The following is a 21,247-nucleotide window of genomic DNA, read 5'->3' as shown; positions in this document are numbered from 1 at the left end:
TACCAGAGGCGCGGCTAGAGGGGACAGCACTCAAGAGCTGGAAAATTCAAGAGTAGACCAATGCAGAAGGCTAAAAGCAAAGAAAATGCTGAATAGGGCAAAACTATATGGCAATTGTTTTATGGGGAAAAGCCTGAGGCTCTTCTTAGAGAGAGCAGCAATCAAAGGAATGCTATGGTGGGAGGTCCCTCTGCAAATGGCTGTGGTGACCAACTGTTCCATTTTTTAAAGCTTGACCTCTCATAGAGATTCTCCTAGAATGCGAATCACTGTTCTTTCTCCAATTGTTTGGGGATTGATATTAAACTGCTTCTAAATACTTGCCTCCATTTCCTCCTGCTCCCCAATTAGCGCTAGTGCAAAGGTCTTTCCATGCATATGGATATAGATACGGATAAAGACACAGAGTTAGAAAAAGATAATAATAAACATTAAAACAAGGAGTGATATATGTGATATGAATTTATGAAGGGCACTTAGAAGCAAACTAAGGTTTTTTTCCGTATATGCTATGCATTTAAATTTTGCTGGTAAGGCACAGTTTACTCTCTTTTCTATACAATGTTGGCAGCTAAAGTATCTATAAGAAGATACTGTTGCTAAACTTTATTTTTTTATTTTTGTTGCTAAACTTTAAAAGAAGACTTTAAATAATGTTTAACAGGTGTATTACATGTATATTTGAAGTTATTAAACTTTAAAACAGTATAATAATTTTAAAATAATTTCAGATAATAATAAATGCCAACTATTATTTATTGAGGCTAGACATTTACCCAATTGTCTCTCTTTCTCTCTTTTTTTCTTAAGATTTTATTCATTTATTTGTGTGAGAGAGAAAACATGAGTTGGGGAGAGAGGCAGAGGGAGAGAGAGAGAGAAGCAGACTCCCTACTGAGCAGAGAGCCCGCTGACAACAATGTGAGGCTGACTTTGGGATCATGACTTGAGCCAAAGGCAGATGCTTAACCAAGTAAGCCACCTAGAAGCCCCTACCCAAAATATCTCTAATTACAGAGGAGGGTAACTATGATACAAGAAAGTTAACTAATCTACTGAAGAACACAAAATTATTAAGTGACAGAGCTGGGATTCCAACCCATGTAATTTGGCTCTAGAGTCTGTGTTCTTAACCGCTACACTAATATAAGCAAAATAAATAAAAACAAAGCCATTCCCAGTAAAATTTTACAAAGTCAAAGAGAAAATTTCAAAAGCTGCTAGTGAAAGAATTCAATACTTTAAAGCAATAAAAGTTAGTCTCCCAACAGCAACAATGGAAATGAGATGATATTTTCAATGAAATAAAATAACTTCCAATCTTAAATTATTTACTCCATAAAAATTTATTTCACAAATAAATGTAAAATAATGACACTTGTCAGACAAACAGAAATTGAGTGTTTGCCTCTAGAAGATCCTCACCAAAGGAAATCCCAAAGTATATACTTCAACAGAAATAAGTGATCCTGGATAAAATGTCAAAAATGCAAGATGGGGTAAAAAAACAACAAAACAAAAACTACAGTAAAAACAGAGAAAATTCTAAATGAAATAACTCTTGTATAAAGCAATTAAAACTATTATTTTGAGTTAATAAAGAAAATGTACAGTAATATCATAGAAGTCATTAAAGGTAAAAAGATATTCATTAACTTTAGGCTTTGATAAGTATGTAGGTTGTCCTGAAGGTAACCACTAAAAGCACTGAAAAAAGTGTATAATTTCAAAACTCATAGATGAAAAACAGATGATAAAAATAATCCAAAAGAAGGGAAAAGAGAAAAACGGAAGAGCTGAGACAAGTAAAAACACAAAATAACATGACAGATTTAAAACCAAATCTATTAGCATTTACATTAAATGTAAATGTATTAAATTCCCCAGTCAACATATAATGTCAGACTATATTTGAAAATATTCAAGTGCATGTCTTTGGTAAAAACAATTAAAATGCAAGAACACAAAAGGGTTGAAAGCAAAAGGTTGGAAAAAGATATAGTGTGAAAATAACCACAAGAAAGTCATTTTCCTATAGTAATATAGTAATATCAAACAAGGCAGACTTTATGAGGGTAAAACATTATTACAAAAAGGCCACGAGTCATATCAAAATGATAAAATGCTCAGTTCACCAAGAAGATACAGAGTTAAACTGACTGCACAGTCAGAACACAGTTGCAAATTATGTAAAACTAAATTATGTAAAACAAAATTTGACAGAAGTAAAGGAAAGACTAAACAATGAGAATCACTACAAGAGATTTAAATATACTTCTTTTAATAACTGATTTTTAAAAATTAAAGGTAAACAAGAAAAGGGGTTTGAACAAGACTAACCAACTGACCTATTGGATATATATTATATATATATATAAATATATAATATATATATTCATATATATATATGAACACTGCCCCGGTGACCGAGGACTGCACATTCTTTTTAAGAGCAATGGAATATTTATATAATAAATCTTTCCCTGGAGAAAAAAAGCAGGTTTGAACAATATCAATCATGTAGAGCATTTTTTTATTATCACAGAACAACATAATCTAAGAATAAAAAATAAAAGATAACTTTCTAATATAATATATAGAATATATATAAGAATATATACAAGTTCTGTGTAATTTGGAATGTAAAAAACACATGTTGAAATGGCCCATGAGTCAAAGAATATATCATAACTAAAATTTTAAAACTATTTTAACTGAACAATACTGATAATACTATAATAAAGACTTGTGGGATGAAACCAAAGTAATGTTTAGAAAAACTCAGTCTTAAAATGCATACATTAGGGAAGAAAGGACTGAATATTAAGCCAAACATCTATCTCAAGAAGTCAGCAGTTAGAAAAAGAATACAAAACAAAACAAAAACAAAATAGAAGAAAGATATATAGATCAGTGAAATAAGATTAATTAATGAGAAAGCTCTGGTGACAATGACCAAGAAAAAAATACATAAACCACCAATGTAAGAAATAAAAAGTGACACTTCAATATAAATACACTGGAGAGATTAAAAGTATGATAAAATTTTTAAATAAAATGAAAAAATTCCTAGATAAAGCAATTTAAACAAACCTGACTCAAGGAGAAACAGAAAACTCCAATGTTCTATAAATAGGGGTGATAGTCAAAATATTTAATACTTGGTTTGACATGGACACTAACCATTAGAACAGATATTGACCCAATCAGAATTAATACCAAGTCTGGTATCTAGTAAATGAATACTAGTGCTTAACAACTGCCCCTACCTATTGAGAATTATATTACTAGTTTTCTATTTTCTCACAAATTAAACAGGTCAGATTGCTTTACTGATGAGTTCCTATCAAATATCTGAGGAGAAAAGTTTACTCCAAACTTACAGAAATGTCACCAGAGTACCAGAGAATAGAAAAACATGATTATATTTATCATGAATTTATAAGTCTAACAAAATCTTGATACAAAATATATCTGGCAAAGATAGTATGAATATGAAAATTTGTAACCCAATATTACTCTTAAACAGTGGCAAAAACCCAATACAAAACATTAGTAAACTGAATCTAGTAAAATTAATACATGACCAATTGGACTTTATCTCAAGAATACAAGATTGGGGATCCCTGGGTGGTGCAGCGGTTTGGCGCCTGCCTTTGGCCCAGGGCGCGATCCTGGAGATCCAGGATCGAATCCCACATCGGGTTCCTGGTGCGTGGAGCCTGCTTCTCCCTCTGCCTATGTCTCTGCCCCCCTCTCTCTCTCTCTCTCTGTGACTATCATAAATAAATAAAAATTAAAAAAAAAAGAATACAAGATTGATTTAACATTTAAACTGAGATCAATTAGTATATTTAAAAATTCTAAAATCATCTTAAAGACACAGCAAAAGATTCTGATAAAATTTCTTAGCAAGTGGACAATAGAAAATAACTTCCTTAATGTGAAAAAGAATGGCTGCAAAACAAAAGTTAAAGATCATATATTATGGTGACACATTAGAAAGTTTCCCTTAAAGATTAGGAAAAAGGAAAAATGATCAACTCAAGTTAGACTTTTCCTGATTTCTTAGTTATTTTCAGATTTATTCTACTAGACAATATAGGCTCTAAATTGCTGTATATTCTCACCTATATGACAAGGGGGGGTATTCTCTATTTTCAAGTTATAATGGTCAAGTTAAACTTTATATTTAAATATAGGATTTAGCTTTGTGATTATATTACATACCAGAGGTTCTGTGTCCTTTGGAGGTCTTTCTAGAGGGGGAATGTACCACTGAAAGCAAAGTTCTTTGTTTAAATCTTGTATCTTCATATCTGATGGCACATCTGCAGAAGATGGGCCGGTAGAGAGCTTTAATGATAAATCGGAGTGTAGAGAACTGCCATGACATAACTAGGGAAAAATAAAAAACAATTTAATTGCTGGTAATAAATAAATCCATTCAATATCTAAAACATTCACTCAATATCCATTCAGTATTGGCTACATTATAATACTCTGGGAACTGTCTTTGTTTTATGGGTGTAGCTTATAAAACTGTCCCCAGTTATCAGAGAAGATTCTCCTACAAAAAATATGCTTCCAAACCCATGGGACTCAGGGTGCCTGGGTGGTGCAGTTAGTTAAGTGTCCACCTCTGGGTTTCAGTTCAGGTTCTGATCTCAGGGTTGTGAGATCAAGCTCCACAATAAGCTCTGCACTATGTGCAGAGTCTGCTTGAGATTCTCTCTCTCTCTCTCAAATAAATAAACAGATTTTTTTAAAAAGCAAAACAAAAAAACAAAAACAAAAACAAAAAACCAAAAAACAAACGACAACTATGGGACTCAACAAATGTCATCCAGTTTGGTGACTCTCCCAAAGTAAAGATCTAGAGAGGAAAATGTCAATGGTATCCTTTCAGTCTTAAGACCACCTCAGGTCACTGGAAACATCTACTTTTTTTCTTGTTTATTCTATGGTAAATGAACTGAAGATACGATTTTAAATAATATCTACTTTCCACCAGCATTTTTGTCAGTGTCATATTCAAAATAAGACACAGTTTTTGCTGAAAATATTAAAATCAATTGCTCTCATTCCCTCTTTACATGAACATGGCTGATTTGTAAATTCAATCTTGGTGAATCTGGGCCTAGCTTTGATGCAACCAGGTCCCTGAATCAGAAATTTTCAGGGAACATAAAGTGTAGAATGCAACTGGAAATTTCATAAATTATTTAGTTTTTTAAAAGTAGCTGAGAAAGCAAAGCATGGTTGCTGCCCAAAAAATAACAGTCTAGCCAGAGAGATAATAATAGTGATAATAATACCTCAAATCTGAAAAGAACCTTCTTTAATGGAGTGCAAACTATTTTCAAAATTAACTTGTTGTAATTCCCAAGATTATAGCATGGTATCTGGGAAGCAATTCTTCCATGGAACTTTTGACATCTAAGGTTATCTTAAGGTTTGATGAAGGGGAACATTGAAGTAGCCAGTAAAAAATGCCTGGCATTTCTGTAAGGCTTTGTACCTTCCACTATTTCTGAGCTTATTCAAGATATAATATAACACTGTCAATGAGAGTCTTCAAAATAAAATAAAAAGAGAAATAAAGACACTGACCTTTCAAGTTGTCTACTGATTAAAGAAAAAATATGTCATGACTGAAAGGTAATATTAAAGAAGAAAACTTTCCAAAAATATCTAGAGACTATCATTATAAAAGTATATAAGCCAGAATCCTCATTTATTAGCACTATGATATAAAAAGCATGAGCAAAATAAACAATGAACAAGATCATTAGGTTTAAATAATCATTTAAAGTGCTCAACAAAGATTAATTCTGTCAGGCAGTTCACCAAAAAATCAGGTAAATAAAAAAAAAATCAGGTAAATAATCAATTCAAAAAATAATTTCTCATATTTTTTCATATCTGAGTGCCTTTCAGAGGTTCTGACAACTATTTTAGCAAAGAACTCATGTTTAATAACTAAGAAGAAAAAAATAAGGAAAAGATTTACTATTTCAATGTATACAGCATTTACTAACATGACGGTCTAAGAATGCTAAATTGTAACAAGTCAGTATCAAAATAGACATTAATTTCCATTATCTTTAAAAAAACATAAACTCCAATCACTAATGAAATTAAGTATATATGCTAATTGATGGACTATACACTGAATATTTTCGATATGTTTGATTTATTCTTTGAAATAAATGAAATAACAGTCCTACCAGGAGAAGTCTTGTTTGCCACAGTCCTATAAACAACAAATCACTTTATACTAGTCAATTATTTGACCTTACAACACAGTCTAAACATGAATAACCCAGCATTGTGCATAATTTTAATCATATCTTTTTTTCTTGGAATTTTTAATGTAATTTGTTTGGCACCTTTGTTTTTCCATGACAGAGCTTCAATAGACCTAACAATATGCAGACGCACACACTGATGAGCCTGGCACCTAGCAATGACCGCTCTGGAAAGACATCTACTTCTTTGTGGAGGAAAAGCAGGATTAAGTATCAAATTATAGAAAGAATTTGATTGAAATAGCCTCCTGAGTGATTAAAAGCTCAAAAACGTTATTATAAAAATCAGCCAAGCTTGCAGTTTATTTAAAAAAAAAATCCAAAAGGCTCTATGCTCATTAGCTGTCTACCCCAGTGAAACGAACACATGATGAGGTGGCTTGCACCTGTCAGACAAGTGACAGTGATCTCTAGAGCTGATTATTCTGGGAGAGTGTTACACTAATTATTTTTTTTTTTTAAAGAGCAAACAGAGTACAACAATCTTTGATAACGCTGCTGCCATTAGAAATGTCACATATATTTACAATGCATTCAAGGTTCTACATTTGGAACATCATGCTTAGGAAATGGGTAATGCTAGGCTGCCCTTAATCCTAAAATACTCAAGTAGAGTTCTTGTCAGAACAGTATTTAAGAAATCACACCTATTAGTTTCCAGACTCATACAAAATAATCACAAGAATACATTCACTAAAACTATAATTCTCCACCTTCTCATTCTCTGCCTCCTAGGCCAGAATTTCTGAGGCATCTGCAACACATGGCAGTTATCCCCAAAAGTAGTCAGAATTTCTGGAGGGGTGAATCGGGATCTGGTGTTAGATGGAAATGATTTTACCCCATTCCTGCTGCTTACTACCCTACAGAGTGCCAGACATTCATAGTACATTACTGGCCTTTCTGCTTCCTTTCACTCCCTTCCCCTGGAGAGCTACTTGATTGGTGAATTTGGGGGGAAAAATGTTGGATATGTATAGCTATGCTGTTTCTTCTTGGAAAAGAAAGAGAATGGTTTGTAGGGAGTGAGTGTTCTCTTTGTAGGGAGTGACTATCCTCTACTTCTTCATGAGACAGATTTTAAAGGGGTCTGTATCCATACAGATTTTAAGGGGGCCTGTAATGACCAAACCAAACAAACAAAAAAACAAACACAACCGGATTGGTAAAATCTGTCCATTTGCTGTTTGCTTTCAGGAAGACCATTTACCAGTAAATATAAATAATATCCTGCAAGGTCAACATTATGACTCATAAGGGTGGGTAATTTTTTAATCCCAAACTCTTAAACTCTTTATTTCTCAAATGACTTATAATGTGGGCAAGAAAGAGGGATGTTGAATATTGGGTGTGCTCATCCCTAGTATCTGGGAACTAATTCAAAAATCCTCCCATGTGGGTTCTAATACACTGCCCTGAGAACAACTCCATAACCCTAAGAATCACATTTAAATGAATTCTTAAATATCTTAAATATCTTAAATAGATCTTCCACTGCTTTTTAAAATCACAATTTATTAAGTTACCTCACTCTTTTGCTCAAAAGAATGATTTTTTAAAAAATATTATTATCTACCCAACAATCTAGCAGGATAAGATAACCAAAATTTCTCAATTTGGAAGAAGTCACATTTTCAGGTCACTTCTCTAGGATATGAAATATGGCCAAGTCTGGTATGGACAAGTCTATAATCATAACAATGAAAGCACTATATGATGGATTCCAAAATCAAGATAATTGAAAATAAAGGACTGATTTTTTGTTTGTTTGTTTGTTTGTTTGGAAAGAATTCAATGGAAATGACTTGATTTTTTCATTTCATAAATACATATTGGAAATTTATAATATACTATGTCCACTTGAGTTTTCTCAAATGTGCTTCCTTCAGAAATATACTGGTTATAAGAAGTTTTATAAAAATATATAATGTTTGGAAACAGTACCTTGACTGAGTCATATAAGATTTTTTCTGAAAAACCAGAGTTTTCCAATCCTTGACATAGTTCTTTTGGAAATTCATCAATACAGGAGGAAGAATACAGCTGTAAAAATCTTTTAAGGAAAAAATGCATTTCTTTTTGGCGTAAAATCAGCCCAGAGTTGAAAAGGGATGTGAGAAGTGTGTCATCTGGCAAAGAAATTCCAGATCCTGGCTTTGGAGATGCTTAGGGAAGAAAAATACCTTAATTTAGAATCATGTTAGGTAACAGAACAGTCTCAGTATTGTTGATATTTGCTCATTAACTGCTATCGCTGTAATTCACACCACTTCAGCTAGTGTCTGTCAGTGTAATTCCTCCATTTTTTAAGCTTATACACTCATGGAATTGCTTCTTGCCCCAGGAATGAAAGAAAATTTCAGAAGGATATGAGAATATTGCTTTAAGCTTTAAGTCTTGACAATGCAAAATATTCTATGTAGTCATCTTATCTGGGACTCATCCCAACAAAGATCTTAAAGCAAGAATTTAGATGCAGGTAATTTATTTGAAAAGTGATCTTTAGGAGCGTAAGTGAGAGAAGGAACAAAGTGTGATGGAGAAAAGAGCCAATGAAAGTGAGTTAATGGGTGGGCTGCAGCTTTGGACAAGAAAGGCTCAGTCCTGCTGAGGACCTTCTGGAAAATCACCTGTAGAATCATCTGGGACCGGGAAGGTGGAATGTTTTCTACGGTTCCCTACCTCATTAGTATGTGTGGAATCCCTGGCACTTTGGGCTGTCCTGACAGTGGGCTGAGTAAGTCTCAGTAGTTTCAGGAAGAGCCCAGAGCAGAAAAGGAGTAAAATGTGGGTGTGTGACATGTCAAGTGCCAGCAGGTGAATTCAAAGGTGAGCTGAGTTGCTGTGGGGCAGGCACTGCCAGAGTGTGCTGTACTGGCTCATGTCCACATCCTTTGCCATTGAACTTCTTTTATTCTTGCCTTTTTCATAATGTACCTTTTACACCTGACACCTTTCTGAGGCTTGTCTATCCCACTGCTAACACCTCGTAGCTGTGCTTAGTCGCTCTGGCTGGTTTCTCCACTGGGCCCTGACATGGGTCAAACTGTCTTTTCCGACTATTTGCAGTAATGAATAACATGAAATCACCAATTTTATGTGCACAGATAAAACACAACATACATTGGCACAAATACAAGAAGGACTGATGTGAGGCAGACTATATCAGTTTTTCTGAATGTTCTTCAGACAACATTAATAATACAACAAAAAACTAAACAAAACAAAACAACTCAATGGAGTGGCTGTCTTGGGAAGCCTCTGGATAAATCTATACAATAATATTTTTAAATACATGAAATAAAATATATAGAATGCCAAAGGAAGTCAGTTATGTTGCAATACTATTCTACCCAAAGATCTGTGTATCTCAAGAACCCCTGAAATTTCCACATTCTCATAAGAATTCATTCCAAAAGATGTCAAAAGCATTTTACAATTCTAAATAAGAAGCTTGACTTAAACAAGAAATGGAAAAGAATGTGTTCTTAACATATCAAAAATCTACCTAGAAGTTTGCTCATATTATTAATCCTTTGCAGATGAATATAGTAGCGCAGTAGAAGAATCCATGTAATATCCACTTTAGTCTGAGTTTTTTTTCTAGCATCTGTGCTGTCACACACGCCTTCACTTTGACAAGAGACTGTATAGGCAGTCTGGAAGACCACTTGGTAGTTATCTGAAAGTGAAAAATAATAATAACAGTAAGCAAAAAAAGTTTGTAAGATAAATACTATGCTTCCCCTGAAAAATAACCATGTATAAAACAAACAAACAAACAAACAAACAAACAAAACCAAAAAACCACAGTCCATAAAGGAAAGACTGACACATTGGACCACATGGGATTTAATGATTTAAAAACATTTTTGTAACACAAAAAGACACCAAAGTTAAAAGACAAACCATTGACTGAGAAAAAATATTTAGAACATGTATGAATTATTTTTCTCAAATATATATAATACCTTGCACCAATCAATAAAGAAAAAGTCGGAGTCCAACAGAAAAGTGGACAAAGAATTTCAACAGTCAACTCATAGAAAAGGAGACCCAAATAGCCAAAATGTTAGCATCACTTAAAATCAGAAAAATGCAAATTAAAAAGGAAATACCATTTCCCAACCATCAGTAATTGATAGATACTAAAATCTGAAAATAAGAAAAATTGATAATAATGTGAAGAAACTGGTTCAAACTTCTTGGGAAAGCAGTTTGGCAGGATCTAATGCAATTAAAAATGCAGATACTCATGTAAGTGATAAAAGTGTATGAGGACTCTGGTAGAAGACATTCATGACACCATTGTAATATCAAAAAAAAAAGGAAAAATAAACAGAAGTCTATTTATTTGATGGCATGTAAAATGAATTAATTAGATCTAAGACAGAAAGTATACAGTGTAGTGTCACAGTTCAAATTATTGATGTACTTCTCACCAGTGCGTGAACCTCTCTGTACTGTAGGTCTCTCTAGACTTTTGACTTCCTGGGTTTTAATGTTCTTGTCTTTAAAATGGGCATGGAAAGATCCTGGATAGATCTTGACAACATACACCAAACTAACAAGTAGGCTCCAGATGATACCTAGAGTATACTACCATTTGTCTAAATTTGAAAAAAAAAAACTCAATGCAATATTTTGTACTATTTATGTGTACACATGCACACAATATATAGCATTTTATTAGGATAGTGGTTGCCTCTGGGAAGGAAAGGAGGAAAGATGAATAGAATCTTTTATGGTTAATGGCCTATGTATGTTTTCTTGAGTAATAAGTTGAATCCCCATGTACTTACCACCCAGTTTAGCAAATAGAATATTCCCAGTACTTCTGGAATATTGTGCAAACCCCTCCCTAATTCTATATTCTTCCTTCTTTCCTTCCTTTTCTTTTTTCTTTTTTTTTTCCTATCTCACATACTTGTTTCTTTTTTGTAATATTTATGTACTGAGGTACATTTTCTAGTAACTTATTTTAAAAAGTTCACATACACAAAACACAAAACACACCATTTGAGTCCTTACAGGGACTTCATGCTTGATTGATTATTTAGCTAAATATATGATTTGGGTTGAAATTCATTTTTCATTAAAACTTGGAAGGCCTTCTATTGTTTTCTAGTATCCATCATTGCTGGGGAGAAGCTGATACTAGTCAAATGCTCATTCCTCTGTGTTTGACCATCTTCTCTATTCTGTGATTTTTTTTACTTTTTTTTTTTAATTTTTATTTATTTATGATAGTCACAGAGAGAGAGAGAGAGGCAGAGACACAGGCAGAGGGAGAAGCAGGTTCCATGCACCGGGAGCCTGATGTGGGATTCGATCCCGGGTCTCCGGGATCGCGCCCTGGGCCAAATGCAGGCGCCAAACCGCTGCGCCACCCAGGGATCCCTATTCTGTGATGTTTTTAATGAACTCCTTGTCATTTGTGGTAATTTAAAATATCATTTTTCATCTAAGCCTTCTCAATTTGGAAAGTAGTAGGCCTTTTCAATGTGAACACTTATCTTTCCTTATGGTCTTGCAAAATATTCTTATATTTATTTCTGCAATGAAATAAATATAAGAACATAAAGATTCTCTCTCTCTTGCTCTCTTTCTGCCTTTCCCTCTCCCTTTCTCTCTCACTCCACATATTTAGCCACTTGATTTATAACAGATGTGACACTGCAATGTTATGAAGAAAGTAGGTCTTTGGTCTTTTTAATACATGGCTCTGGGTTAATTGTATATCATATGGAAAAAATCTTGACTTCAGCCTCACACCATATACAAGAATAAATTCTAGGTGGATTGTAGATCTAAATGTGAAAAATTAAAAAAAAAAAAGGAAGGTAAAGATAGGAGGGTACCTTTGTGACTTTTGAATAGAAAAAGATTTCTAACTGGATACAAAAAGCATAAGCCATAAAAGACAAGGTTTATAAACTGGACAACATTAAAATTATGAACTTTGTATAATCAAAAGATATCACTAGCAGAATGAAAAGGCAAAGCACAGAGGGTATAAAATTAATTGCAATACATATAATCTACAAAATGGTCATATCCAGAATACTTAAAGAATTTCTCCAGATTTCTAAGAAAAAGACAGAAAACTCCCAAGAAAACTGGGCATGATTCTTGAATAAGGAGTTCCCAAAAAAGACTAAGCAAAAGCCAATACTATATATAATAGTTCCCACCTTTCTAGTTACCAAGGTAAAATTTAAATTCAAACTCCTTTGGAGAACTTCTTGATAGTGCTAAGTTGAAACTATATATACTTATGACCCAGTAATTTTACTCCTTGGTATATACATAAAAATGTGTACATCTGTGCATAAAAATGTAACATACAAGTGTATTCACAGAAGCATCATCCCTGATGACCCCCAAATATTTATCAATAGTAGAATGGATAATAAATTGTTATTATGTCCATCAAAGAGTGAACTCCACACACATAACGTTGAACAAAAGAAGACAGATACAAAATAGTATAGACTGTATAATTTCACTTACACAAAAATCAAAAGCTGGCAAAACTAATCCATCTGTTAGAAATCAGAAAGCAGGGAGGTTAGGATGTACTGACTAACCCTATTGTGATAATAATCCCACAATGTATACATATATAAATCATCACACTGTACTTAAATGTACACAATGTCTTATGTCAATTATATCTCAATAAAGCTGGGGAAAAGGGGGGTTGAGAGGGGGCATGATGTAGACCTCTAGGGTTCTGGATTTGTTCCATTTTTGACCCATGATGGTTATATGGGTATTACATTTATGATATAGAATGAAGCTGTATCTTCAGGAATTTGTGTGATTTATCCTATTTATAATACAATAAAATATTTTTGTGGTGATTTCCAGCAAAGGTGTTCATATGGTATTGGCATGTCCCCTTCTCCTGGAAATCATCCCAAAACAACACAAAAAGCAAGTAACAAAAACACAAATTCTTTTTTCAGTAAATTGGGAAAAAGCTCAAACCCCAAAGCACAAGATGCATGGAATTGTGCCCAAAATAGTTGTCAGCAGGTATAGGATACAAAGGAAGCAGAAAGAAATAGCAATGTATACTTCTTGACTGTGAGTTGAATATTTTTAAAACAGTATTATGGTGCCAGTTAAGTTCAGCCATCTTAAGACCAATTGTTCAGAGTTTAAAGAAAAATAAATACATATACATTTTGCACATGGATGTGATGAGCTCTTTAAAGTAAAAAAAAAAAATTATTTGTTACAGCTTTTCAAACTACAAATGATAAAGTCAGCAAAGCATCATATAGAGTAGGTTATCAGCACACAAAAGCCTAGAAACTAGCAAGTTGACATTGCTGAATATATACCCTGAAGTCTAAGAGCTAAAGGTCCTGTTTGCAATAGCTTCCCCTGGTTGAAAAATCAGTAAACAAAATTGTAGCACTTTCCAATAATAAAATAACTTGTTGAATTAAAGATGTAGTTGCAAACATGAAGACTCAGTTAATAATTCATCTGCAGAGTTGTACTTTTTCCTTACAAATGCTCAAATCTACAGACATTGTTGGACATACTGTTTTGCTTGTATTTATCTAGTAGTATCAGTACCAACTACTGAAAGAAGATCTTGTATGTGAATGATTAGCAATAATTCAAGTGAAATATGAAAAATATTAAATAGTCTTTCTGAATCCCATCGTTTATCCTGGAATAATCATGTTGATGTGTGCATTGATGGCGAAAAGAAATGGTAAATAAAAGTATGGTGCCTTAGCATGAACCTAGGCAGGCACTTACATCAAACTGCACTAGTAGTTAGTTTTTGTTTTTGCATTCTCCATTGCCGTGCACTTGCAGTAAAATGAATAAATTAATTAAAATGCCAGTTTCACTTAAGAATGTCCCTGATGAAGCAGTAAAGTTAAAGTTATTAACTACTGACCCTCAAGTATACATCTTTTTTCATATTCTTTGATAAAATGGGAAGAACACATAAAATGTTTCTACTCAGCTATCAAAAAGAATGTAATCTTGCCATTTACAACAATGTGGATGGAACTAGTGTGAATTATACTAAGCAAAGTAAGTCAGAGAAAGTAAAATATTATACGGTTTGACTCATGTGAAATTTAAGAAAGAAGGAAAAATAAAATAAGATAAAAACAGAGAGTGAGGCAAACCATAAGAGACTCTTAACTATAGAGAAAAAACAGAGGGTTGCTGATGAGGAGGGGGGTTGGGTAAGGAGATGAGCTAGATGGGTGATGGGCATTAAGAAGGGCACTTGTTATGATGAGCACTGCAGTTACACATAGGTGATGAATCACTAAATTCTACTCCTGAAACCAATCCTACACTATTATGTTAACTAACTTGAATTTAACTTTAAAAAATAAGGAAATACATGATGGCTGTCTTAAAGAAAAGCACTTCTGTGATGAAGTTGCAAATGGAATACACTGCTCCCCATACCTCTCCCTACCTCATACCACGGAACACCATTTTTTACATAAAAGGACAACTGAGAAGACAAACTAAGTGTTTTCAGGCTTAGGTCTATGGCAAACATTTTCCATAAAGTAACAGGCCTTCAAGGAAAATAACTGACAGTATATACTGCCATTGATAAACTCCAGATTTTTCAGTAAAAATTTAGACTTTTGGAAAATTTGTGTATGCCACCATTGGCTTCCAATACTGAGACTTTTCTGATAAGAATGGTGGTGGTATTTTAAAATTTTGATATTTTAAAAATTGTCCAGTGAATTGTACCAACATCCAGAAGTCCTGCATAATCCAGGGAGTCACTATTTTCCAAATATCTGATGCATGATATTACAAAATCATGCATGAGTAAAAGATCCATTCAGACTGAAAGACCAATGTATTTTAATGTATTTTTATTTTAACAGAGTACAAGTTCAATGATATTGTTTCATGGTCTACAATGGAACTAACCTTCAAGAAACTACCACTGTTGGTTTGGTACCAAAGAAAACTATCTACAATTATCTGAAAAGGCTCTTAAAATAGCTTTCCATTTTCTATCTCATATCTTTGTGAACTGGATTTTCTTCACATATTTCAACCAAAACATTATGCTATAATAGACTGCAGAAGTGGGTGTGAGAGTCCAATTATCTTTCATTAAGCCAGACATTAAAGAGATTTTTAATGTTATTTATGATAACTTGTAATGGATTTATTACTATTCTTTTAAAATTAATAAACTTTAATTTTAATTTCTAATGTAACATTATTTCTTCTATAATAATAGATTTCCCTAATTTTATATATAATTTATTTTGAAGTAAATTATATTTTTCTCCAAAGAGAAAACTCATTTTACAAAGAGTTTAAAATTCATTTGCTTCAAGGGGCATCTGGGTGGCTCAGTCAGTTAAGCATCTGCCTTCAGCTCAGATCATGATCCTGAGGTCCTGCTCCCTGCTCCATAGGGGCCTGCTTCTCTCTCTCTGTCTGCCTGCCACTCCCCCTGCTTGTGCACTCTTTCTCTCTCTGTCAAATGAATGAATAAAATCTTAAAAAATACATTTGCTTTGAGTTAAAAAAAATCAGCTCAATTTCTAAATATCAGTGACTACTTTGTTCTTATCATTTAGCCTTTTTTAAAAAAGATTTCATTTATTTATTCACGAAAGACAAAGAGAGAGAGAGGCAGAGACACAGGCAGAGGGAGAAGCAGGCTCCTTGCGGGGAGCCCAATGCAGGACCCTGGGATCATGCCCTAAGCCAAAGGTAGATGCTCAAGCACTGAGCCACCCAGGCGTCCCATCATTTATCTTTTTTTTACTGTAATTAATTTTCCTAAATAAGTTGGCTAATGGTTTGTTTATTCCCCTGAAATTACATTATTTTAATGTTTTTGTTTCCTAGTTTATTATATACATATTGTAAAATGATACAAAATAATGCCAAACGTAACTGCTCATGTCAATTAATTTAAGTTGGCTAAAGTTGCCCATTACCAAAAAAACTACTATAAGTTTTAAAACAAAGAAAGCCCAACTCTGTGTTCTATTTAAGAGGCATATTTAAAATAAGATTATTTAGAAAGGTTGAAAGTAAAAGAATGGGCAAATGTGTACTAAGACAATGTAAATCAAAAAAGAAAAAAGCAATATTTGTGAATCTACTATCAAATAGGCAGGCATTCTAGCCAAAACAGATTCTCCCCTAAAGCCTCCAGAGGGACATAGCTCTGTCCACACCTTAATTTTAATACGGTGAGACCTATTTTAGACTTCTGAATTCCTGAATTGGAAGATACACTTTCTGTTGTTTGAAGCCACTAAATTGTGGTTGTTTCTTACAGCAGGAATAGGACGTCAGTACAATAACAGCACCAACAGCACTCGGTTACTTGCAGAGAAGATAGAAGGGATACTTTCTCTCCATGCCCTTTGATGTCTTTTGAATATTTATTTATTTTTATTTTTTTAAACATTTTACTTATTTATTTGAGAGAGAGAGAGAGAGAGAGAGAGAATGTGGGAAGGAGAAGGAGAGAGAATCTGAAGCAAACTCCACACTGAGCACAGAGCCCGATGTGGGGCTCAATCCCACCACCCTGAGATCATGACCTGAGCTGAAACCAAGAGTCGGATGCTTAACCAACAGAGCCACCCAGGTGCTCCTCTGGAGTTTTGATTCTTAAGAATAAATTACTTATGTAAAAAAATGAACTTAATTAAAAGAAGAAAAATGAAGCCAATGCTATCTGGTCTTTAATGTCACAGAAGAAAAGTAATGCCAGCTCAACTTTTCTCTATATATAGAAAGGCTACTTTTTCTGATTGAAAGCTTACAATTATATTTTTTGTCTTTATAATCTGAAAGTGATGCCAGAATTTGTCCTGGTACAATCTACACTATACGTTTATCTTCAGGACTTTTGTGGAAGGTATATCCCATTGCAATGGTTCCCCTTCAGCCACAGCCAGAGTTGCATGGATGGGTTGCACTGGTTTTGGGCCAGTATTTACGCTAATTTCCCTGCATTTTTCAGGTGGTGAGAATTCGAACCTTATAGTCTCAGGTAGGGTTCTGACTTCTCTCAAATGGCTCATTTTGGGTCCTGACTGGGCACTTGGCTGGTTCCTTGGCATCTACTCAAGCCAGTGGGCAATGTGTTTCTAGTCCCAATGTGTTCGTAGGCAAATCCACTCTGAACCTCCATTCTATGTAGTTCACTGGGTTCCAACCTTCCTACCTACAGTGCCCTCCTTCCAGATGCCCTTTTTGTCCAGGCATTCAGAGTCCCCACCCCAGCTCTTCAGCCCTTGCTTATTTTGACTTTGGTAACTTGAGATTTTCTTTTCCTGATTTCATGCTCAGCGATAAATTAAAACAATTTTGGTTCTGTTTTGCCCAATATTGTTACAGGTTTGGATTGGGGAGGTGAAAGCATTTTTCATCTCAGCTCAGTCCAAAAAAGGGTGATGCATTAATTCTGCACTTTGATTTCCTGGCCCTCTTATCACACCCAGCAGTGATCAAGGGCACAGCTCTTAGAACTGGATAGATCAGGGTTTGTATCAGCAGTAGAAAATTATCCTAGTTACATAACCTCCCTGAGGACCTTTCTTCATTTACCATATGTGCATAATGACACTCTCATGGAATTTTCCTAAAGGATAAATGAAATCACATAAGAAAGCACTAACGCATAGCACCAGAAGCCACTGGTCCGACTATTAACTAGTACTTGCTGCATATGACTTTCTGTTTTTGTGTCAATTTTTTACTGTCTGGGCCCTGCTAAGGGTTCCAAACAACTTTGTTACATTTACTTTGCTTCCCACAAGTGTCAGTCTTCCTCTGAGTCTTCAAGGTAGCATTCCATTGCATCTGTTGCTTATTTTTCATTGTTGATTCTGTCCTAATTGTCTCTCCATACCTAGTGTCTGAAAATAGAGGGTGGAGAATGCATGTTCTGCTCTTGGTCATGGGACTATTCCTTCTCAGATTTAAGTCATCAAAGGAAGAGATCTCAGTGAAATTTCTAGAATCTTGTATGTGTTAGATCAGGACAGCTCTACTCCACTGAGGATGGTTCTTATCATCCCCCGACTGTCTCAGGTGCTTATACTATGAACCAATACAGATCATATGCACACACACACACACACACACACAACTGCTGTTAGCATAAATGATTTATCTCCATTCTCATCTGTAAATTGTATACTAGTTTGAGATTGGGGAATGTAATGTGCCTCCCTAATTCCCTACCTATGGACAATTGTGTCTCAGAGAAATAGAACAAATCAATATAGTAGTAAAGAAATGGCATCCCAGTTTGTAGTTGGTATTGACCCCATGTCTCTGAACAAGGGGCAAGGCAGTAAGAAAAGAATAAATCATATTTTTTCAGGCTGGAAGGTTTTCTCTGTTTCAAGAGGCAGAGCATATTATTAAAGGTCAGTTGTGATGCTTAGTTCTGCTCTTTATATTCTTTTTTATTTTATTTTTGTATTTAAAATCTATTTTGTTGAGGAGTACATAAAACAAGAATATAAAGCCCAATGAAATACTATGAAGTGCAAAGTGAACAACCAGGAAATTGTGTCTATAACCAATTACCAAAACCTGGGTCACCATCCCTGCCACCAAAGTAAACTCTACTTGACTTTCATAATATATGCTTCCTTTTACCTGTCACTTTTTCCCTTGGAGAACAAATCTCTAATCATTAAACTATAGTTTTGCCCATTCTTGAACCTTATATAAATCAAGTCATGCAATAAATGTCTCATTTTTTTTTCTGGCTTCTTTTTTTTATTGGAGTTCGATTTGCCAACATATAGCATAAGACCCAGTGCTCATCCTGTCCAGTGCCCCCTCAGTGCCCATCACCCAGTTACCCCAACCCCCCACCCACCTTCCCTTCTACTACCCCTTGTTCGTTTCCCAGAGTTAGGAGGCTCTCATGTTCTGTTACCCTCTCTGATATTTCCCACTCATTTTCTTTCCTTTCCCCTTTATTCCCTTTCACTATTTTTTATATTCCCCAAATGAATGAGAGCATATAATGTTTGTCCTTCTCCGATTGACTCACTTCACTCAGCATAATACCCTTCAGTTTCATCTACGTCGAAGCAAATGGTGGGTATTCGTCGTTTCTAATGGCTGAGTAATATTCCACTGTATACATAGACCACATCTTCTTTATCCATTCATCTTTTGATGGACACCAAGGCTCCTTCCACAGTTTGGCTATTGTGGACATTGCTGCTGTAAACATACGGGTGCAGGTGTCCCGTGTTTCACTGCATCTGTATCTTTGGGGTAAATCCCCAGCAGTGCAATTGCTGGGTCGTACGGTAGTTCTATTTTTAACTCTTTGAGGAACCTCCACACAGTTTTCCAGAGTGGCTGTACCAGTTCACATTTCCACCAACAGTGCCAGAGGGTTCCCCTTTCTCCACATCCTCTCCAACATTTGTTGTTTCCTGTCTTGTTAATTTTCCCCATTCTCACTGGGGTGAGGTGGTATCTCATTGTGGTTTTGATTGGTATTTCCCTGATGGCCAGTGATGCAGAGCATTTTCTCATGTGCTTGTTGGCCATGTCTATGTCTTCCTCTGTGAAATTTCTGTTCATGTCTTTTGCCCATTTCAGGATTGGATTGTTTGTTTCTTTGCTGTTGAGTTTAATAAGTTCTTTATAGATCTTAGATACTAGCCCTTTACCTGATATGTCATTTGCAAATATCTTCTCCCATTCTGTAGGTTGTCAATTAGTTTTGTTGACTGTTTCTTCTGCCGTGCAGAAGCTTTTTATCTTGATTAAGTCCCAATAATTCATTTTTGCTTTTGTTTTCCTGGTCTTCATGGATGTATCTTGCAAGAAGTTGCTGTGGCCAAGTTCAAAATGGGTGTTGCCTGTGTTTTCCTCTAGGATTTTGATGGATTCTTATCTCACATTAGATCTTTCATCCATTTTGAGTTTATCTTGTGTATGGTGTAAGAGAATGGTCTAGTTTCATTCTTCTGCATTGGCTGTCCAATTTTCCCAGCACCATTTATTGGTGCTGTTCTTTTTAGATATTGGACTGTTCCAGATAGATATTGGACTGTTCTTTTTCCAGTGGATAGTCTTTCCTGCTTTGTCAAATATTAGTTGACCATAGAGTTGAGGGCCCATTTCTGGGTTCTCTATTCTGTTCCATTGGTATATGTGTCTATTTTTGTGCCAGTACCACACTGTCTTGATGATCACAGCTTTGTAGTACAACTTGAAAGCCGGCATTGTGATGCTCCCAGCTCCGGTTTTCTGCTCTTTATATTCTGACAATAGGTTCACCAATGTTAGTTTTGAGTATGACACACATTTATGTTTTTCTTTATACCAAGTGTATTTAGTTCTGAGAGGCTGCATCCAGGACCACTAATCCTAAATATTTCTTTTAATCCAAAGTGTCTTATAGAATTTAACAATTTTTCTCCTAGCTGAATTTTTATATTAAGGCCCCAAGAAAATCAAGACAAAAAGATCAGTATATTTTAAGACAAATAGGCTGAAAGTAGCCATCTAAAACATGTTTTTTGCACTGAAGCTAAATATGTTCCTATATTGACAGTACCATCATTTCAAGGTCTCTATTTCCATAAGACCATGTAAAAGAAACCTCAATAAATCAGACCAGCTGAATCACTCAATTACCTTATTGTCCAACAGATATCATACAGTAGCTCTCTGGTATACACACTAATCTCTTCTGGCACACATACACATGACTAGTCTATTTGTCATCATCTTTCTCTGATCAGCAGTTACTCTGCCTAGAAAATGTGCTTTCTCTCCACTCTCCTACCCAGGTCTCTGGTCCATTTACACCTGCCTTACAGTATACTTCTAGAAGAAAATGTTCCTAATTAACTCACATGCCCATCTTGCCTGTGTCTTGTTTTAGTTTAATCTGTCTC

General features: G+C 34.8%; 1 protein-coding gene across 14 annotated transcripts in view; it reads right to left on the bottom strand.

Annotated features, from left to right (window-relative positions):
• The window catches only part of CFAP54 (cilia and flagella associated protein 54), a 297,401-nt gene that overhangs the window by 47,171 nt on the left and 228,983 nt on the right, over nucleotides 1-21,247 (bottom strand). For all 14 annotated transcript variants that reach the window (XR_005370580.1, XR_005370581.1, XR_005370582.1 and 11 more), the window contains 3 exons: nucleotides 9,820-9,993; nucleotides 8,256-8,476; nucleotides 4,231-4,398 (listed from right to left, as the gene is read on the bottom strand). Coding sequence is in view for 11 of the 14 variants with exons in the window: in XM_038558716.1 (XP_038414644.1) it covers nucleotides 4,231-4,398; nucleotides 8,256-8,476; nucleotides 9,820-9,993 (563 nt within the window). In the remaining 3 variants the exon portion in view is untranslated. The remainder of the gene's footprint in view (nucleotides 1-4,230; nucleotides 4,399-8,255; nucleotides 8,477-9,819; nucleotides 9,994-21,247) is intronic.

This window comes from Canis lupus, chromosome 15, assembly GCF_011100685.1.
Source record: "Canis lupus familiaris isolate Mischka breed German Shepherd chromosome 15, alternate assembly UU_Cfam_GSD_1.0, whole genome shotgun sequence".
Lineage (NCBI taxonomy): Eukaryota > Metazoa > Chordata > Mammalia > Carnivora > Canidae > Canis > Canis lupus.
This window is presented reverse-complemented; position numbering and strand designations above follow the sequence as displayed.